At 42.3% G+C, this 18623-nt stretch overlaps 1 protein-coding gene and 1 long non-coding RNA gene across 7 annotated transcripts; both read left to right on the forward strand.

The window, feature by feature from the left end:
- Window positions 1-1667: 1667 nt before the first annotated feature.
- LOC120448982 lies at window positions 1668-4300 on the forward strand. Of its 2 annotated transcripts, XR_005616168.2 has the most exons (4): window positions 1668-1746; window positions 3381-3603; window positions 3663-3770; window positions 3828-4300. It is a non-coding gene; the product is annotated as an uncharacterized LOC120448982 (long non-coding RNA). The 2 variants fall into 2 exon arrangements; XR_005616167.2 differs by having other exon boundaries at window positions 3663-4297.
- Window positions 4301-4909: 609 nt separating this feature from the next.
- Window positions 4910-17546, forward strand: LOC120449682 (myb-like protein AA). 5 transcript variants are annotated; one of them, XM_039632294.2, is made up of 6 exons: window positions 4910-5879; window positions 5945-6113; window positions 6195-6594; window positions 7285-8373; window positions 15063-15295; window positions 17384-17546. In XM_039632294.2, the coding sequence occupies exons 3-4, from the start codon at window positions 6287-6289 to the stop codon at window positions 8318-8320; spliced, it is 1344 nt and encodes a 447-aa protein (XP_039488228.1). In that variant the 5' UTR covers window positions 4910-5879; window positions 5945-6113; window positions 6195-6286; the 3' UTR covers window positions 8321-8373; window positions 15063-15295; window positions 17384-17546. The 5 variants fall into 5 exon arrangements, with proteins under 5 accessions (XP_039488228.1, XP_039488227.1, XP_039488229.1 ...); XM_039632293.2 differs by having other exon boundaries at window positions 4910-6113; XM_039632295.2 differs by having other exon boundaries at window positions 4910-6113; window positions 15149-15295.
- Window positions 17547-18623: the final 1077 nt, after the last annotated feature.

Below are 18623 nucleotides of genomic sequence, written 5' to 3' on the forward strand. Positions count from 1 at the left end.
TAGCAGCGATTGGCCTAAAATCAGCACCTCCACACAGCACACAGGCGCGAACAAGTCATACACAAAAACCTAGATGTAAAAACTGTTTGCCCACAGGCAATGAAATCATAAAAGTTATGGCTGTACCTGACCTAGGAAAAACCGTCCAGCAGCCGGTCAGGGATTTTCTTAAAATTTTGGTGCAATTTAAATCCGAGATAGGCAAATTAAGGTGAATTACTTGAGGCTTCAGTTAGCCGGCGCGCCCAAATGGGCTGAATTAATAGAAAAGAAGGACACAAAGGGGCTCCAAGATTTCCCCGTATGCCTTAATAAATAGAATTATTAAAATAAAAAAAAAAAAACTTAAGGCTTCAAAAGCCGATACGTTAAAGAGAGCATTTCGGGGGCAATGGGTGCTTAGAGAACAGCTGGAGGTCGCATTCCGGAACCAATGGCTCACAATTTATTGGTTATCTACTTTTCCTGAGATTTTCTCACCGACTTTTTATTTTCTACTTCCATCACTATCAATTTCGGTTCCATTAAAAATCCATTTAAAACAAGAAAGAACGCTATAGTCGAGTTCCCCGACTATCTGATACCCGTTACTCAGTTAGTAGAAGTGCGATGGAGAGTCTTCAACACTGAAAGTTTTTGGCGGTTTGTGGGCGTTAGAGTAGGCGTGGCAAAAAGTTTTTTAGCAAATCGATAGAAATTTACAAGACTAATACAGAAATGAAAAAATATCAAAACATTTCTCAAAAGTGTGGGGGTAGCAGCTTTGGGCGGTTTGTGGGCGTTAGAGTGGGCGGGGCAAAAAGTTTTTTGTATCCCTATTTCTGGATTCAGCAGCTTCCTCTGACAACTCGCCAATCGATATGAGAGCATTTCCAATTATGGCAGGCCCGTGTATATTCTTTTGTGTAAGATAACTCAGACATCTGCAAAGTTCTGCAGCTGAAATTTTTTAAAATATTATCTGTAAACATTGACCAATATTTTAAAATTAATTTCATCGTGCTATCAGGTGCCCATCACTTTTGAAACTCTAAGTGAAAAATAAGTTTACCTAACATTTAATACTTAAAAAGAATACTTAAAAGAATACTTAAAACAACACGTCAGAAACTGCAACACTGCAAAAAGTTACAGTAAATACCTTTATTTGTAATATTAAATGATTCCAATATTTTTAACGCGTAACAAAGGACAAGCAGCAAAATACTGCGAAAACTTGACCTTGAAGACTGCAAGACAGCTTGAGTTTATTATTGTTTACACGTATGTTTGCAGCTAGACTTACGATTTTTATTTCCTTAAAACATTGACAAATACAGTTTTACCACTCATTAAGGGGGGGTCGGAGGGCAATATATCTAAAAGTTTACTTAAACTAGAAAAATGACGTTCACATAATACACAAAAAAGGTATAATCCATCAAAAATTCACCAAATATGATAAATCAATTCAATGAATTTCACAATAAGAATTTATTAAAGCAAATACCTGAAACTTTAAAATTCATTTTTAATAATTAAAATTTGACCTATCAATCGCACGTTTTACCACTTTGAAACTCCGCTGTGCTGCAAAAATGAACAGTTGTTCTCCCTTTACACTATATTTTTAGAATGTCCCGTTAGAGTTAAGACAAAACGGTTTTGCCATACAAATATTTTGACATATTAGAGACAATCTAGTTACTTTTCGTAAATATTTGGAAACATTTTTTTTTTCATTTTTGGCGCAACCACTGTGCTCTGGTAAGGCATACAAATGACTCTTAGCCAAATAAATCGGAAGCCCGTTTGTAAAAACAAGCTCTTTATGCTTGTATCTAGGCTCTGTACTCGTGGAGTATACTAGATTCGTAGAAAATAATGTACCAAGTAGGAAGCGTTTGCGACTCAATAAAGTATGTATATATATGCATACTTTGATCATTCTTGATCAGGATGACTAGCAGAATCGATATGCTCATGTCCGTTTGTTTGTCCGCCTATCCGTTCGAATGTCGAGTCCTCGGGAACTATAAAAGCTAGAAGGCTAAAAGATTAAGAATGCAAATTTTCGTGACACCTTGGTGGTGCAAGCTTGTTGCATATCGCTTGCCACGCCCACTATAACTCCCAGAAGCCGTCAAAAATACTACTTATGACAAAAAAGGTTCTGGAATCCACTTTTAAGAGTACTATAAGTACGTTTAAAAATTAACATACTGACCATAATGTACACTTATAGTTTGGAGGTTGTTAAAGTGTTATTATTTTTATAAATCCTTGTTGATAAAAAAAAAATTTCTTATTTTGGGGACAATTTTGAATTTGTCTATTGAAACCTACTGGTTATACCTGTTACTCGTAGAGTAAAAGGGTATACTAGATTCGTTGAAAAGTATGTAACAGGCAGAAGGAAGGGTTTCCGACCATATAAAGTATATATATTCTTGATCAGGACCAATAGTCGAGTCGATATGACCATGTCCGTCTGTCTGTCCGTCCGTATAAACGCTGTGATCTCAGGAACTACAAAAGCTAGAAAGTTGAGATTAAGCATACAGACTCCAGAGACATTGACGCAGCGCAAGTTTGTCGATTCATGTTGCCACGCCCACTCTAACGCCCACAAACCGCCCAAAGCTGCTACTCCCACACTTTTGAAAAATGTTTTGATGTTTTTTCATTTTTGTATTAGTTTTGTAATTTTCTATTGATTTTCCAAAAAACTTTTTGCCACGCCCACCCTAACGCCCACCAATCCCCAAAAACTTTCAGTGTTGAAGACTCTCGTCCGCACATCCACTAGCTGAATAACGGGTCTCAGATAGTCCGGTAACTTGACTATAGCGTTCTCTCTTGTTATACCCGTTACTCGTAGAGTGAAAGGGTATACTAGATGCGTTGAAAAGTATGTAACAGGCAGAAGGAAGCGTTTCGGACCATATAAAGTATATATATTCTTGATCAGGATCAATAGCCGAGTCGATCTGGCCATGTCCGTCTGTCCGTCCGTATGAACGTCGAGAAACTAGAAAGTTGAGCATACAGACTCCAGAGACATAGAAGCAGCACAAGTTTGTCGATTCATGTTGCCACGCCCACTCTAACGCCCACAAACCGCCCAAAACTGCCACGCCCAAAAACCGTCAGTGTTGAAGACTCTCCTTCGCACTTTTTCTAGCTGAGTAACGGGTATCGGATAGTCGAGGAACTCGACTATAGCGTTCTCTCTTGTTTTTTACTTGTCTTGTGAATTCCTATCGATTACCCAAAAACTCTTTATCACACCCACATACAGCCCAAAACCAACCGCCCCAAACTTCAAATATTTTTTCATTTTATTAATTTTTCTCCAATTTCTACCGATATTACCCTACCCAACTGATCTTATCACTTAGCCCGATCTTTCATGGCCGTGACATGCTGTTTCCTGTCCGAAAATATTTGTGTGCCACGGATTACATTGCAGTAATTGACTTAATTTAAGCTGTGGACCGTGTTCGACACAATTGCAGATCCATCAGCGCCCAGAATGCATTCTGATACTGATAAGTCGAATCAGAATCAGACAGAGCGGTGTGCTGTGTTCTGCTCAAAAAGGAAAGAGAGAGCGAAAACACGGTATGTCTGTGTTGGTGCGATTGATAAATACGAGTGCGTTCTTAAAGCTTATTTTTCAGATGACCAAGCGGGAGACAACAACGAGTAAACAAGGGCAAGAGCAACAGCAGCAGCGGACAATAAAGCTGATTGCAGCAGTGGCAAATTGAATATTTGCCAGCGCGTATGTGTGTGCAGCCCTTGTGTTTGTGTTTGTTCGCATTGTTAAATGTCCGCACCAGCAGAGCAGCCAAATGGGATGATAGAAGCCGAATGTCGGATAGCGAGCAAGCAGAGCGAGTGGCTACCATTGTTAATCCGCAGTTCGCTCTCTGTGCCCTTTGCCTCCGCCTCCGCCCTCGTCTTCTCAGCTTGCTACCAAAACTCAACTTCAACCCTGCTCTCTGGGAACTCTTATTTTCAAGCTGTTGCTTCAGCTTCCGCTCATCGTTCAATTGTTGCTCTGCGGATGCAGCGCTCTCTGCCGGGAGCTGCAACTTCTGGGTCCGATCCGTTCATTATTTATCCGGCTAGTGGAAAGCAAATACCGCGCACAAGCCACTTAGTACTATTAATCTCAGATTACTCACTTGGCACGGCGAGGCGATAACGTGCCACTGCCACAAACGGAACCGCAACGGCGATAAATACTTTCCACAGCGAAAATAACACTGCTTTACAAATTTACAAATTCTGTGATTAAAGCATTTAATCATTTCACTTATACATCACTATCAGTTATTTATGTTAGAAGAGATGAATAGAATAATCCCTTTTATACAACGATTTTCCATGAATATAAGTATAAATGCATATGTATGTACATATAGTTTATATTTTTCTGCTACAAATAACACCTTTCCACTTTCCACACTTTTAAGCTTTCCTATAACTTCGAACAGCGCTATCTGTGGTTTTCATAAATAAAAATTTTATAAAACGAATACTTTCAGATTGGATGCGTAATTACAATATTTAAACAACCCTTTGTGGACCGGACCCTCGCTATGCCAATTTCTTATGTTGTGTAGTGTAATTAAGCATTGGATTGACAGCCTCCGATTGTTTACATCGGCGTAGGCGGCACAGCAACAACAACAATAGCATCCTCCGTTCTCTTTCTCTCTCTCTGGCGCGGAGGAGAAAAGAAAAGCGCTATTCGCTCACTTTCTCTCTCTAGCCGGCTCTCTTTGTGCTGCTGCGCCAATTTGCAAGAAAACTAAGTTGGTTTGCCGTGCAGTTGTGAAAATCAACGAGGAGAGCATCGGCGCACTCTCCGCAAGGAAGCTGCCAAGCCAACGAACGGCCAAGTGAGAGGTGACAAGTGAAAAGTGGCAAGTGGCAAGTGGAAGTACCAAAATATGTTGTGTCACTAGTACTAATCGCAAGTTAGCTGCCCGTTTGGCTGCAGATTTTCGTCAAAGTTCGCTATTCGTGTTGGTTTTTGTTGTTTTCGCCTCTCTCGACAGCCCGCTTAGGCAGTGTGTGTATACATATCAGCGCTTGCACACCGACAACAGGGACGGGCGCGTGTATGAGTGTGGTTAATTTTGCCGTGTTGCCGAACATCTGTATCTGTATCTGTGGCAGCCAATAGTTGTGGCAAGGCCCTCGAGCAACTCACAACACAACCCATAGCATCAGCATCCCCAATAAGTGGCAGCAACTACGCCGCATGGCAGAGCACCAACGGCCGCATTTGTTGTTAATTGAAATAAATTGAAATAAATTCCCCGACATTGCTGCTCATATTGTTAATAAAGAGTAGCCGGAGCGACGCACCAGCGAATCAGAAGCAGTAAACAAAACTGTGAGCAAAAGTGGTTTTAGTTCCATTCCAGGCGTCCTACGACTTTGTGTGCAAACGACGAAGTAAGAGAACATCTAAGGAATGCCGAGCGAATAAAGTGAATAACATTGGTATCACAAGCAATTCGTGGCAGTAACGAAAAAGAGCACAGGCGTTTATTTATAGTCCACAGTGTGTTCCCATTAGTGATTGTGTGACGTGCTGTGCATTGCAAATGAGTTCAAGCTGCAGACGAAAAGTATGAGGCGTCTTACCAATGCCAATCCTTGTATAGTATAATTACCTCAACTATCAGATCGCTCGCAGATACACAGTAGCAGCTGAAATCCCTTGATCGTCCCATGAAATCGTATGTAAATACTTTTCCGCCGACTCAGATTCCCAGAACGCCAGTGTTTACACTATTCGATTATTGTTTAGCTAACAGCCTCTTATGCGAACTTCAACTTGTATACAAGTGAAATACATACATTACTTGGCGGTGGAGGTGGGGTTTGGATTATTGTGTGGTCTGGTTTATGCATATTTCATTTGTTCCCTCTATTCTCCCAGACTCGGTGGAACCCATGCTCCCAAAAATCAAATGTATTTAACTGTGTGCGTATGCGATAACGAAAACAAGTACCACAACTCCTGCTGGGGTCATTGCACTCAAGGTGCGTGGGTGCGTGAACCAACACTTTTGAACGCCTAAGCACCCACCCAAGAAAGGCGCCGGAAAGTATGCAATGAACTTGGCGACCATCAAATGCAAAAGCAATTGTAACGATTTTCTCACTTCATTTCCATACTTACTTTGCAGCGCAGCATCCGGTGACACAGGACATGCGCAGTGGCCTTTTTGGTAGTTGAATTTTGGTCAACAGCGTCTGAAAGAGCTGAGAGCGGAGGACCATGGCCTTTTCCCGTCACAACATCGAGAAGCGCCGACTCATCGAGCTCGTGCGACTCAACCCTATCCTCTGGGACTGCCGCCTGCCGCACTACAAGCGCTCGGACAAGCGAAAGGCCATCAAATGGAACGAGCTGGGGCGGCTCTTCAACGTCAGTGGCGAGCGGGTGCAGCGTACGTTTACTTCGCTCCGCGAGATCTTCCGCCGGGAGCTGAACCACGAAAAGATGCTGGGCACTACGCGTTTCAAGTCCAAGTGGGAATACTACGATGCCATGGCCTTCCTCAAGGAGGTCATTCGGGAGCGCAAGTAAGAAGATATTTGACCTGCTCTAAGTTATTAGCTCATGAGATAATCCTGCTTAAAGTCAGATGCTTAGGGTATAATTACCTTTTTCCAATGTCCATTTTGGACATTTCTTTTATTCGATTAATTCGAGTTTGTGGTTTATACAACACGTTGTGATACGAAAGAAAATTAAGTTTTTTTTAGAGAATACGCGTTAGATTTCTATTGTATACATAATTTAATTATTTTTCCAAATCTAACCGCAGAAAATTGTATTAATACAAAGTCGCAGAGTGGTTGCCACGAATTATATTTATACATATATACCTAATATGTTATTAATTTGGTCTGTTCCAAAAAAACTCTTCAGACTCAGATTGAACATTTAGATTTTCACTTCCCTTTTTTTTAACTGTTTTTTATAATTAGTAAGCAGGATTATTATAGGGACGTAAGAAAATAAATGTATAGATAGTTAACACTGATTGTGTCCCCATCTACATATGTTATACGTACAGATTATCTTACTACTTTGAAGTCGTTTCAGGGGTCTAGAAATTTTAGAACCACGTATTTATTAACTAACTATATAATAGAATCACTAAGAGGCAAGGATAAAATGTTTGCCAGTGGACCTGCAATTTAGGCTGTCTGCTACGCTTGAAACAGCCACCTGCTCCTGAAACGGTAATAACACATGTACCTTTTTAGATCCCGCGAGCGCATCAAACACGGTTCTTTGGATCACGCACCATTGACCACAGGCAACAACAACAACAGCATCCACAACAACAGCATCAACAGCACCAACAACAACAACAACAACAACAACAACAACAACAACAACAGCGTAAGCCGCAATAGCAGCAACAACAACAGCAACGGTGCGGTCCTTGACGAATATCAATACTTTGCTCCCAGCGACCCCAACAACCCGAACAATCAGCCGCAGCCCGACCTAAAGAGTAGTCTGGCAGTGACTACTACCAGTCTAGGTCTCAAACTTAGTCAGTTGCCAGCTGCCCTGCAGCAGCAGGCCCAGCACCTCCAAGCCCTACAGTTGCAACCGGACGTGACACTGACCTCCCTGCAGAAACAGCCTCTGGCCACTTCCACTTCCATTATCACACCCGTGCCCTTAGCACAAACCTCGCCCGCCCAGGTGTTGTCCAGCTCGCGCTCCTGCAGCTCTTCGCCTTCCATCTACATAAAGGACGAGCCGTGTTCTCCGTTAGGGGGTTGCCCGGAAGAAAGGATGACTGGAAATGGTTTAGAGGCGACGCGGAAGAAGCTGGCCACGATTCGTCCGCAGACCAAACAGCAACTTAAAGCGCGTCTGCAGCTGCCCACGCCCAAAAACTCATCCGCGTACGCTACGTCACCGCCACATTTGATCATTAATGCCAACAACGAGCTTATTGACACCGACGCCGGGGACCTGGAGGAGGACCTGGACGACTTCGACGAGGACGACGACGTGACCGGACACTGCTCACCAATCGTCGGTCAGTCGGACATGATGGGTGCCGACGGCAGACTCTCGGTCGGAAGCATTTATATCGGAGATGATGGTGACTGTGGAAGAGGTCTGGGTAGAGCACACACTCAAGCGCGACACGTGCCTACCTCCAGAGAGCTGCTCTACATGAAATTCGGTGAATTTCTTGCCGCCAGATTGAACACTTTGCATGAGACTGTAGCTAATGAGCTGATGAACAAGATGCTGCTGCTAATCGCAGAAAAGTGAGGAAAGCGGGAATCGATGTCAGCTCCAAAATTATGGGATTCGGAGTGGCGTAGGTAAGTGCATTCAAATATTGAAAAGTCAGCTTACATATTAAGTTATCAAATAAAAACAAGAGAGAATGCCGCTACTAAGCTTGTGGGATTGCAAACGAGTAATTAAAAATTGTTTTTGGCATATTGGGAGAAATAGGGATAAAAAAAGAATTTCATGAAATACAAGAGAGAACGCTATAGTCGAGTTCTACGACTACTTGATACCCGTTAGTCAGCTAGTGGAAGTGGTAAGGAGAAATTTTAACGCTGACAGTATTTGGCGGTTTGTTGGCGTTAGAGTGGGCGGGGCAAAAAGATTTTCTGCAAATAAATAGAAATTTACAAGACTAATGGAAAAATGAAAAAATATAAAAACATTTTTCAAATGTGTTACGGGCGTTAGAGTGGGTCAACAAACGTTCATACGGACGGACAGACGGACATGGCCAGTTCGACTCGGCTATTGATCCCGATCAAGAATATATATACATTATATGGTCGGAAACGCCCCTCCTTATTAAGTAGCAAAAAATCTGTAATTCCAAAACCTTTTAGAGCAATGCGTTTTGTATGAAAGTATCAGCAATTTAATGTTCTTAATTTAAATTATGCAAAAAAAACTCAAAATAACTTTTACGCCCTTTTTAAAAACCCTATATCTGTGGCAGAAAACACCTACAATTTTATTTCCTATTGGAGGGGAGCGTTTCCGAACATATAAATAAAAATAGTCGTGTAGATCTGGCCATGTCCGTCTGTATGAACGTCGGGATCTTAGGAACAACCAAAACTTTCTGTCGGTATACCAAACACATTTTGGTCTCGCCCTCTCCAGCCACACAAAACTGCCACGCCCTCACTTTTAAAAAAATATGTAATTTTTTTTATTGGTTTTGCCATTATAATCGTTAGAACAGGCAGAAAAATACGATTTGCAACGCCCACTCTAACGCGCACAAGCCAACAAAACTGTCACGCCAACATTTTCAAAAATGTATTTTTCATTTTATTATTATTTTCCCAATTTCTACCGATATTCCAGACAATTTTGAAATTTCTCGTTTGCACTCCCACTAACAGAGTAAAGGGTATCTGATAGTTGGGAAACTCGATTATAGCTTTCAGTTTGTTGGTTTTTTTTTCACTATCTGCGAAACGGTTATCTAATACCGAAAAATATCGACTACTGTTTCTCCCTTGCCACGCTTACTTTAATATTTTAAGGTTACAAATTTGGTAAAAAATAAGTATGTTAATACATTAAACATTGTTGAGCTTGTTTCCTCTGGGGAAAAGAATGTTCTCATCAATTGCAATATGCTGCATGTTTTTTCTTTGGTGCTTGTGCCAGAAATTCTTGAACAACGTGGCTCACTGTACAAATTTATTGCTCTGACCAATTTATTCAGCAACACACACATACTTAAATTTCGAGTTTTATTTACACAGCAAATACCAGGTCCATAAAAAAGTTTTAATTTCCGGACGCTGAAGTGGGCCCCAGACATTCACACGGACTCACAGACACGCGGACTGCTAGAATGGACTGTACCAGAATGGTACAGTACGATGCAAGTTTGGAGATTTGAAAGCATTTCACGCATAAATAAAATGCCTAGGACCATGGTAAATGGCAATCCCCATCCATCAACTTCCCAGAAGCCCAGAAGCGGACTCACTACGCACAATGAGCCAAAAATAGGATTGAGAGCCAAAAGGCTCCAGCTATTTGGCATACAGCTCATAGCGTTGCCTTTGGACTTGAATTCGGACTTGGGTATGGCCACATTTACCCATTGACAGGTGTTGGTTTACAAAAAAACAAGCTATTTTTTGGTTTGGGCCAGCAAAGCACTCTGGGTACGCATTACAAGCCTTGAATGCTAAAGTATTGTTTTGATTAGGAATCTTAATAAGCGCTGTGTTTTCGTGATTTTCAGAGTAAATGAATAGCCAACCATCACATGGGATGGACCTTTGCATTCCTTGATGGGGATTGCAAGGAGAGAGTAGGTGCAAATTCAGACAGATCATCGCATCCGTCCTCAACTGTGTCTGCATTGGAATCAGTATCTAGTAACTGTAGTAACTGTGTGAATGGCTTAGCACTCGGCACTTTCAAGCGTCGCAGCCATGGGGCCTGTGTGTTTTGTAGTATTTATGGAGCAACGCCTTTGGTGTGTGCTCTTTGGTTGGCATTGCGGCTCTAGGCCACTTTTCTCTTTCCCAGAATTATACGCGCGACCACCCTTTCTGCATTCAAAGCCCGTTTGCGCACTCTTATCTACGATTTGGCCAAGTATCTTTACGAGCAAGGGGGCTGTGGTTGGGAGTGACGCAGACATTCGCTGTCACAGTGGGTGGCTTGTCTGACCTTTTATGGATAGTTACAGCAAGTTTGTTGGCACTTACAACATTATAAATTTGCCATAAATTATAGTTTTATGGATTCAGCTGATGGCGCGACTCTCAAAAAAAATACTTTTGATCCAAAATGAGCATTAAGCTGGCTGCAGTAGCAGCATCACAACCAGCTGCTGAAGCTTCCATTTTCGAAGTATTATACGGGTGATCGATAAATTTAACAAAACTGACATCTCTACCACAATGTGTTTTGAACCCATATGCGACCGTTCCCTGCCGTTCCATGCACTTTTATCTTAGCCTTGCGAATTTCGCAGTAAATACCCTTAACATTTCCTTGTCTAGATATCATGAAGTGACTCCTAAATGGATCTGTGTCTGCGCCCAGGCTGACAGGCTGAGTCCTGACATTCAAGTGCTAGCTTGCCAATTTTCACAAACACTTTTTACACTTCCACCATCCCATTTGAGTTTCCGCTTAAAAATCAATTCTGTTTTGGTTACAATGTCTGCGGAAGCTGATATACGAATTCCATGCCTGCTACAGTTCCTTCAGTAGCAACGACCCCTTCCCATCCTGCGGTATATGGCTCAGAGTAGCGCGGCAAGTTTTAAACGGCAGCGCTAAAAAGTATTGCATACCCTGCGGCTCGCGTTCCCTCTTACACATAAAATGCATATGCAAGTTAATGTATACAATAGTCGTAAAAGTTTAATGGATTTTTCAGTCACTTGCGGGGCAGGGGTGAAAACGACGGCTTAGGATCGTAACTTTCGAAATCAGTTTTTTTCGAAGGGACGTACCCCATCTGTATGAAGTAATGGGCGTGAAAGCGTGTGTGTGGAGGTTGGGGAATTTGTTAAAAGTGGTACGCCCATATCCCCCTACACATTTGTATAATAAAAATGCATTTATTTGATTAATGTACAAACATCGTTCTCCAGCCGTTTTCCGAAAGATAGGGAGTAACATTTGTTGGTTTAAGTTTAGGGATTTGCCATTGTTTTCCTATTGACTTTAATACTTCTCTCCTCCTGAATTTTCGGGTATAAAATGATTTTAGTGTACTAATATTTTGTGGCTGGCAACGGATAAACACTTAGGTGAGCTCGCCACGGTTGGGCTTTGCGAGGTACATGTTTCCGATGAAGTGGCAAAATCAATTCATTAGGATAGAAGAGTAAACTGCAGTTGACAAATTTTGAAATCGAAAACGGAACTAAACATATACATACATATACATTGTATATGTTGCAAGCCCATCAAACAAATTTCTGCAGTGATTGAATGCATTTCATTCCGGTCGACTCCCCTCCATCATCTATTGAAAAGCATACGCAAAGCCATATCTTAAATCATTTGTACGGCCATGCCCAAATTAAAAAGGCGACAAAAACCGATAGTCCGGGCCAAACCACAGATCCAATAACAACAGCATTAGCAATTTCCGCCGAAACTGCAGCTGCCTGATGCAGTCATAATGAGCATATTTTCAAGTAGCGAAGCAAGTCCCACAACTGGCAACAGAAGCTACGGCGGTCAGGAAGTGTAAATTGGTGATCGAATGCTAGATACCCCATATTTATTCCATGCATAACCAATATTTCCCTCTTCTCTCAGGCACATCATAGAATTTACATAAATAATTTATTGGCTGGCAACTTCCTCCGTCTGTCAAACGCCCGTCCCGGTCCGGAATACCCCGTTGGTCCTGGGAAATTGGTAAATCCAACTGCTCAGTGTGTGACAATGCTGGTACGTAGGGAACGTGGCCAAAAGGATGCGGAGTCGATGACAATGCCTGTACCATAGCACATATCGATGGCTATAACTATGAGCAGTATCAATATTGACAGCCATTAATATGGCATTGTATGCAATAAGCTGAGACATTGATAGAAGACTGGAACTGGGAGGCTGGGGGGCAGTCTGGGACTGGCTTCGTCTCCTGCCAGTGCTGTATTTTTAATGAGCAACAGTGCAAGAGGCGCCTTGCTTTAGCTTCCGCTGCTGCCTGGTGCTTGGTGACTGCTGGCTGCTGGCTGATGACTGCGAACTGCTTTCGTCTGCGATCGGAAATTTGCCAGCCGTCAGGAGAGAGCATTTAATTTGAGAGGTAGCGGAAGACCAAGCGGAAACGTCAAGTCACTCACGACCCGCAACCCGTCTTGAATTCCGATGTCCCGGGGCTCCTTCGTATTAATGGCCGCAGGACATGTCAAAGGAACGGGAGCTGAGTCGGGCTGCGAATCTAGTTCGACGTGCGCTGACTGCAATCATAAAACTCCGCAGTGGCCCACTGTGTGTCACATCTCCAGCTAGTTATTGTCCGGCCGCCTCCCTCCCCGTTTTGGCCCCACCCTTATCGCAACTGATTCTAAAGGACTATCTTGCATATCAATCGGGCATAAAATCGACGCCAGCTGGCGCCAGATTTCACAAGGAGCAGCCGAAATAATCGCTGGGATTTTATCGCAGGTTCACCTTATGCATCTGTCTATCCAGGCGGCAAGGTAATACTTTAAATTAATATTTTTGATTGCCACGTGGATTTAAAGCGAAGTTTCCCAGCCTCTGTTGCCTAAGTTTTTCTCCAAATATTATTATTACGGCTGAAACTTGTCTCTTTGACGGTGCGTTTAAAATCATCGGGCTGCGCAGGTCGGAAATGTGCATACCTGCCAATTTCAACTAGGCCTAAAATAACTAATTAAGACACACAGGTGCCCGAAAATTGACTGATTTTGAAATAAAACAAGAGAACGCTATAGTCGAGTTCCCCGACTATCTGATACCCGTTACTCAGCTAGTGGAAGTGCGAAGGAGGTCTTCTACACTGACAGTTTTTGGCGGTTTGTGGGCGTTAGAGTGGGCGTGGCAAAAAGTTTTTGGCAAATCGATTGAAATTTACAAGACTAATACAAAAATTAAAAAATATCAAAACATTTTTCAAAAGTGTGGGCGTGGCAGCTTTGGGCGGTTTGTGGGCGTTAGAGTGGGCGTGGCAACAAGTTTTTTTAAAAAACGATAGAAATTTACAACACCAATACAAAAATGAAAAAATATTAAAACATTTTTCAAAAGTGTGGGCGTGGCAGTTTTGGGCGGTTTGTGGGCGTTAGAGTGGGCGTGGCAGCATGATTCGACAAACTTGCACTGCGTCTATGTTCCTGGAGTCCGTATGCTTAATCTGAACTTTCTAGCTTTTGTAGTTCCTGAGATCTCGACGTTCATACGGACAGACGGACATGACCAAATCGACTCGGCTATTGATCCTGATCAAGAATATATATACTTTATATGGTCGGAAACGCTTCCTTGTGCCTGTTACATACTTTTCAACGAATCTAGTATACCCTTTTACTCTACGAGTAACGGGTATAATAAATCAAAGAAAAGGCAACAACAAATATTTTATCATATTTCCTATAACTCTGGGGAATCTTTACTGATTTTGTTTATCTGGGTGGGCCAGCGAAAAATTAATAATTTCCCAAAAATGAAAAACAATTGTTCAGTAACTGTGGTGCCGTTCAAAAATGTTGTTCTCTTTTCGATTGGGATAATGACAATACAATACAATATGATGATATTGGTTCCAAGTTCCTAGTAACTGTGTGCAGTTGTATGAAACTACCAACATCTTTAGAGCGATTAAAACGAATTTACTAAAATCGTTACAGGCAGTACTTTCTTTTTACTGTGGTAACGGTGGTAACTTTGCAGTAATCGTCAGCCCACTGTACAGCATCTGAAATGTGAACAACGGCAATCCCAACTGACATTGACTTGAAAGATGGCTTATTCGAAATTAAGCATTATTTGCCATAAATAAGGGAAAAAACTAATAACGCTGCCAAAACAATTTGTTCAACAATCAAGCAGACTTTGGCTGTTTAACTCTTCAGCTCGAAAACTCGGCAATATGGCCCACAAATCACCACGAAACATGTTGACAGCACACAGGGACTGTCCCTTCAGGTTGGCACCGGCTCTTAAGAAACAAGCAGCAGGGAATGAAAAGAGAATTCTGTGGGAGGGCCACTGGTTCACTGCTTATGCATTTCCCTAATGAAATGCAAAGAAAGCCAAACGAGCTACGGCCCAGAAATATTTCAGTCAAATTTGAGAAGAGCTCTTGTCGGAAATACTTGTTTTTGCCGTAGTGAGTGGTAGTTAAATATTACTTTTCTCCTGCAGCTTTTTGCTTTGATTAGTATCTTACAGAAAAGAATAGCGTAGCTTAATAGACTTACCTTTGCTTAAATATTCAAAAATTGCCCTTTGTTTTCGGTTTTATTTGTTTTGAACTGACGGCTGATGAACTCAGTATCTGCATTTTCAGCTAATGAAGGAAATATTGGCAACCGCATATTCACTTTGCATATTGACACGTCTCCTGGTCAGCATGAGTAATTTATTATTTTGCAGGCCAAGTCTCAGGGCGCCAGAAGGGAAGCCCAGGCAGAGGATGCTGGAAGCCTTGCATGCCAACGGCCAGTGGGACACATTACCACATCATTACGAGACCGCGGGGAACAACTTGACCTCCAAAAGGGCCAAAAGCTGCAGTTCCGGGTAAGATCTCCTTACCGGACAAACAGCTTCTATCGAACTACAAATGCATAAACAGGAACACTGGGGTCGGTTGAAGGATTTCAGATGCATCATAGCGTCATTAGGTCCATTTGTAATAGCCTAGACGCAACTTAATGTCCAGCCAGGGATTAACGCTGTCATTTGTCGAAGGATTTGCTTGGGCCCCAGAATGGACATACCAATTATCCAAAAATACCAACATGCAAAGGCGATCCCGTAGTAAGAATGCAGGGGCCTGAGGATGTGGGCGCTGCTGTTGCTGGCCAAAATGGATTGCGCTTTTGCGGTTGTGTTAAGTTGATTTCCGGCACGTCAGCCCCGCGCCCTGACCTCATGCCCTCGTCTTGCGTTTTCACATAACTCTGGTCGGGGGCTTTCGAGATGTCCAACACCAATTATGCGCACGGCTCCACTGCAGCGCCTTTCTGTTCCTGTCGACGTTGTATTCATAAACAGACGCTCCCTGCTGTCAATGCCGTATTCAGCCCACCCGTTTCACTCATCATCCTCATCATCCCCATTGTCATAATGGTGATCATCATTTTCTGTCTCCTGGCAGAAGGTGTGGACCACCCACTGCCTGGATGGCCCAAACACCACCCAAAAACCCTTCCCCTTGAGGTGTGATGTAAATTATACGCTTTTGCGTTTAGCCTCCAACCTCGAAGTCTGGTCCAGCCCTAGTGAATCCCTTTCTCCGGGTTTACAGTTTGATGTTTTGCGGTTGTGTTGACGTAGCCATCGCTTCAGAAAGAGCAGCCCGGTGAAGTGGCCTCCCAAGTGCTCAGCTTTATTATTTAAAGTACGCTTTAAGGCTGGAGTTTGTCCATTATGCCTCTGACATGTTATAGTCCTGCGCTCTGCGGTTTCCAGCCAATTAATGAGAATTTTGCACTGCAAACATCGAAAGATGGACCTTGTTGCGAAAGACAAATGCCTTCTCATGAACGGCAACGGCCTTCCCGGCTGTGCTGGGAAAATCCTAGTAGGGTTCTTCTTAATATTTATTATTTATTTACTTTAAATAGCTAAGGTCATTTGGAAGGTACTTTTCACATTATACTTTCAAAAGGCCTTTAAATAGTCAGGGCACAGTCAAAAGGGGGGCGAGCCTAAATTGTTTTCCCAAATATAAAATGTCCCACCCACTCGCATTCTGCACGAGGTAGACAGTCTTCAATTTTAATTAGCTGCAATTTCTATCTGCTCAAAGAGCTGGCAACCCGATCGTTTCTCACCGCAAGGTGGTTGGTGCTTGTGCATGTGGGAAAGCCACTTTGTCATTTGTTATGTTATTGGTTTCGACATTTTGCAAATAGCTTATTTAGCAATACGTAAAATCCACACGGTCCTTTGCCAGTTCATCCTGCTCCCTACGGGTCTCTTTTTGCCGAGGCCGCACACATGTCAAGGAGCAGGATATTCTGTTATTCCGTGCTCCTTTGCTTCCGCCTCCTTGGCTCCGCTTGTCCATAGACATTTTTTGCTGACCTGCGTTGCTGTAGACTCAAAGTTAACAACGTGTCAAGCGGTTAGAACCCCACTTCGCACTACTTCATTAGACTTTTGGCCTTATGTTCGTCGGTCCCTGGTCCTGAGACCGAAACAGGTTCGTTTCAATCTCTCCAATCCGCTACCCCCAAAAGTTTGAAAAGCATCAATTCAATGCCATTTCGGCATTTGCACCTAGCCTTAATCTTTCCAGTTATCATGCTCATTCTTTTTCCACTCTCATCTGTCTCCAGAATAATATTTGCTTTTCATTCTGTGCCATTTCCTTTTAGTCCCCGTTTTTATACGGCGCCTAATTGCCTGCTACACTCTTTAGCATTTTTGACAGAGGGACTGGAGCTATTCGAGTGTGGTCAGAAACTTTTACTGCTAATATTTTCTGAGGCTTTTTAATTAGGCGAAATGGTCGTAAAAATTGATTTATTGGCCATGATGGGAATTGTTAATTGGGGGCTTTTCGATGGGGAAAGGGCTATAGCGCGGAGCCATTCAACTCATTTCTGAGCTACCTAAATAATGTTCGGTTTAATATATTATTTTTTTGTCTCTTTGCAGCTCCGATTACCAAGGCGACGACATCCCATTAAGTTGCACGAATGAAGTCTGTACTATGTGCCATATAAGCAACTCTAAAGCGTATAATAGTCTATTATTAAAATCAATGGAGTAGTCCTTAAATCAAAACAGTTCACAAAATGTGACAAATAAAATTACACAATTCCGAACTCAAGGTTTCCATTTATAAATTTAATATCATTTCTTCTATTTTGGGTTCCCAGGTTTAATAGGTTGGCAGGCCGCCAGCTTTTATAGCTTGAAGTGAGTGGAAGGTCGGGAAAGTTCGACTCGCCTGCCCACTAAACAGTTGAACTTTATGCAAATTAAGTAGCTCCCTAGAGTCTTCAACCAAAAAGCGATTAAACGTCATTAGCATTATAGTACCATTCTACTTTTGCGCTTTACCGGCTTTACCTTGAACACACCTTTCTATTTGTCCTGATCCGTGCCCGGTGAACTCCTGACCAGTCTGTCGGTCTGTCTGCTGAAGTGTCTGGATGGATGGGTAGCTATTCGTCTTAATGGCGAAAACAAAAACAAAATGACGAAAAAAGTGCAGTTCCTTTTTAATTGTTATTAAAGCGATTATTACAGGAGTGTACTGCCGTTTTTTGCTTTCTTGCGTTCATGTCTTTTGCTCTGTGCTTAACTTTAACTTCTTGGCACAGTCAGCTTATTTTCAATTTTATAATCCCGCCAACTTTTTCTATTTGCCCGCACTAGTTTTGGTATCGGGCCTAAGGGTTTTAATGTAACTGGGGCGAGTTCAAAACTGTTGCAACACGTATAGAAAAGTTTTCTCACTTGTTTTGCAGATGTACCTTGGAGAAAAAGAAGTTATTGCTGGTAGCAGCTTTCGTATGTCATGACCACATGTAATTTGTACTTAGCGGACGGACTTATGGACGGTAAATTGCCGACATATTTGCTATTGGATTTAAATTGATTCAGTATCTTAGAGGCGGCCTGCTGTAACACGGAATACGGAGATGTTACATGAGACTTATAATTTGCTATGTTCAAATGCCTGGTGAAGGTAACTTCACTTTGCGCAGAATACGGCGTTTTCAGTTTGCACTTTAGGCTTCCACTTCCATCCATTTGGAAACTCGGACTACAGAATTCCAGCCACTTTAGCCGTACAACATCACACCGCAAACAGCCGTTGGTTGGTCTAATTTGTGTAACGATATTTCCCAACAAAGTTAAGCAGGGAAACTCATTTCGCATAATTACG

The sequence above is a fragment of the Drosophila santomea genome, chromosome 3L (genome assembly GCF_016746245.2).
Source record: "Drosophila santomea strain STO CAGO 1482 chromosome 3L, Prin_Dsan_1.1, whole genome shotgun sequence".
In the NCBI taxonomy this organism is placed as follows: Eukaryota; Metazoa; Arthropoda; class Insecta; order Diptera; family Drosophilidae; genus Drosophila; species Drosophila santomea.

Coding starts and splice junctions, on each gene's coding strand:
- LOC120449682 (XM_039632293.2), top strand. CDS start 6,287: ATGGCCTTTTCCCGTCACAACATCGAGAAGCGCCGACTCATCGAGCTC. Junction 6,595..7,284: donor GAGGTCATTCGGGAGCGCAA/GTAAGAAGATAT, acceptor GTACCTTTTTAG/ATCCCGCGAGCGCATCAAAC.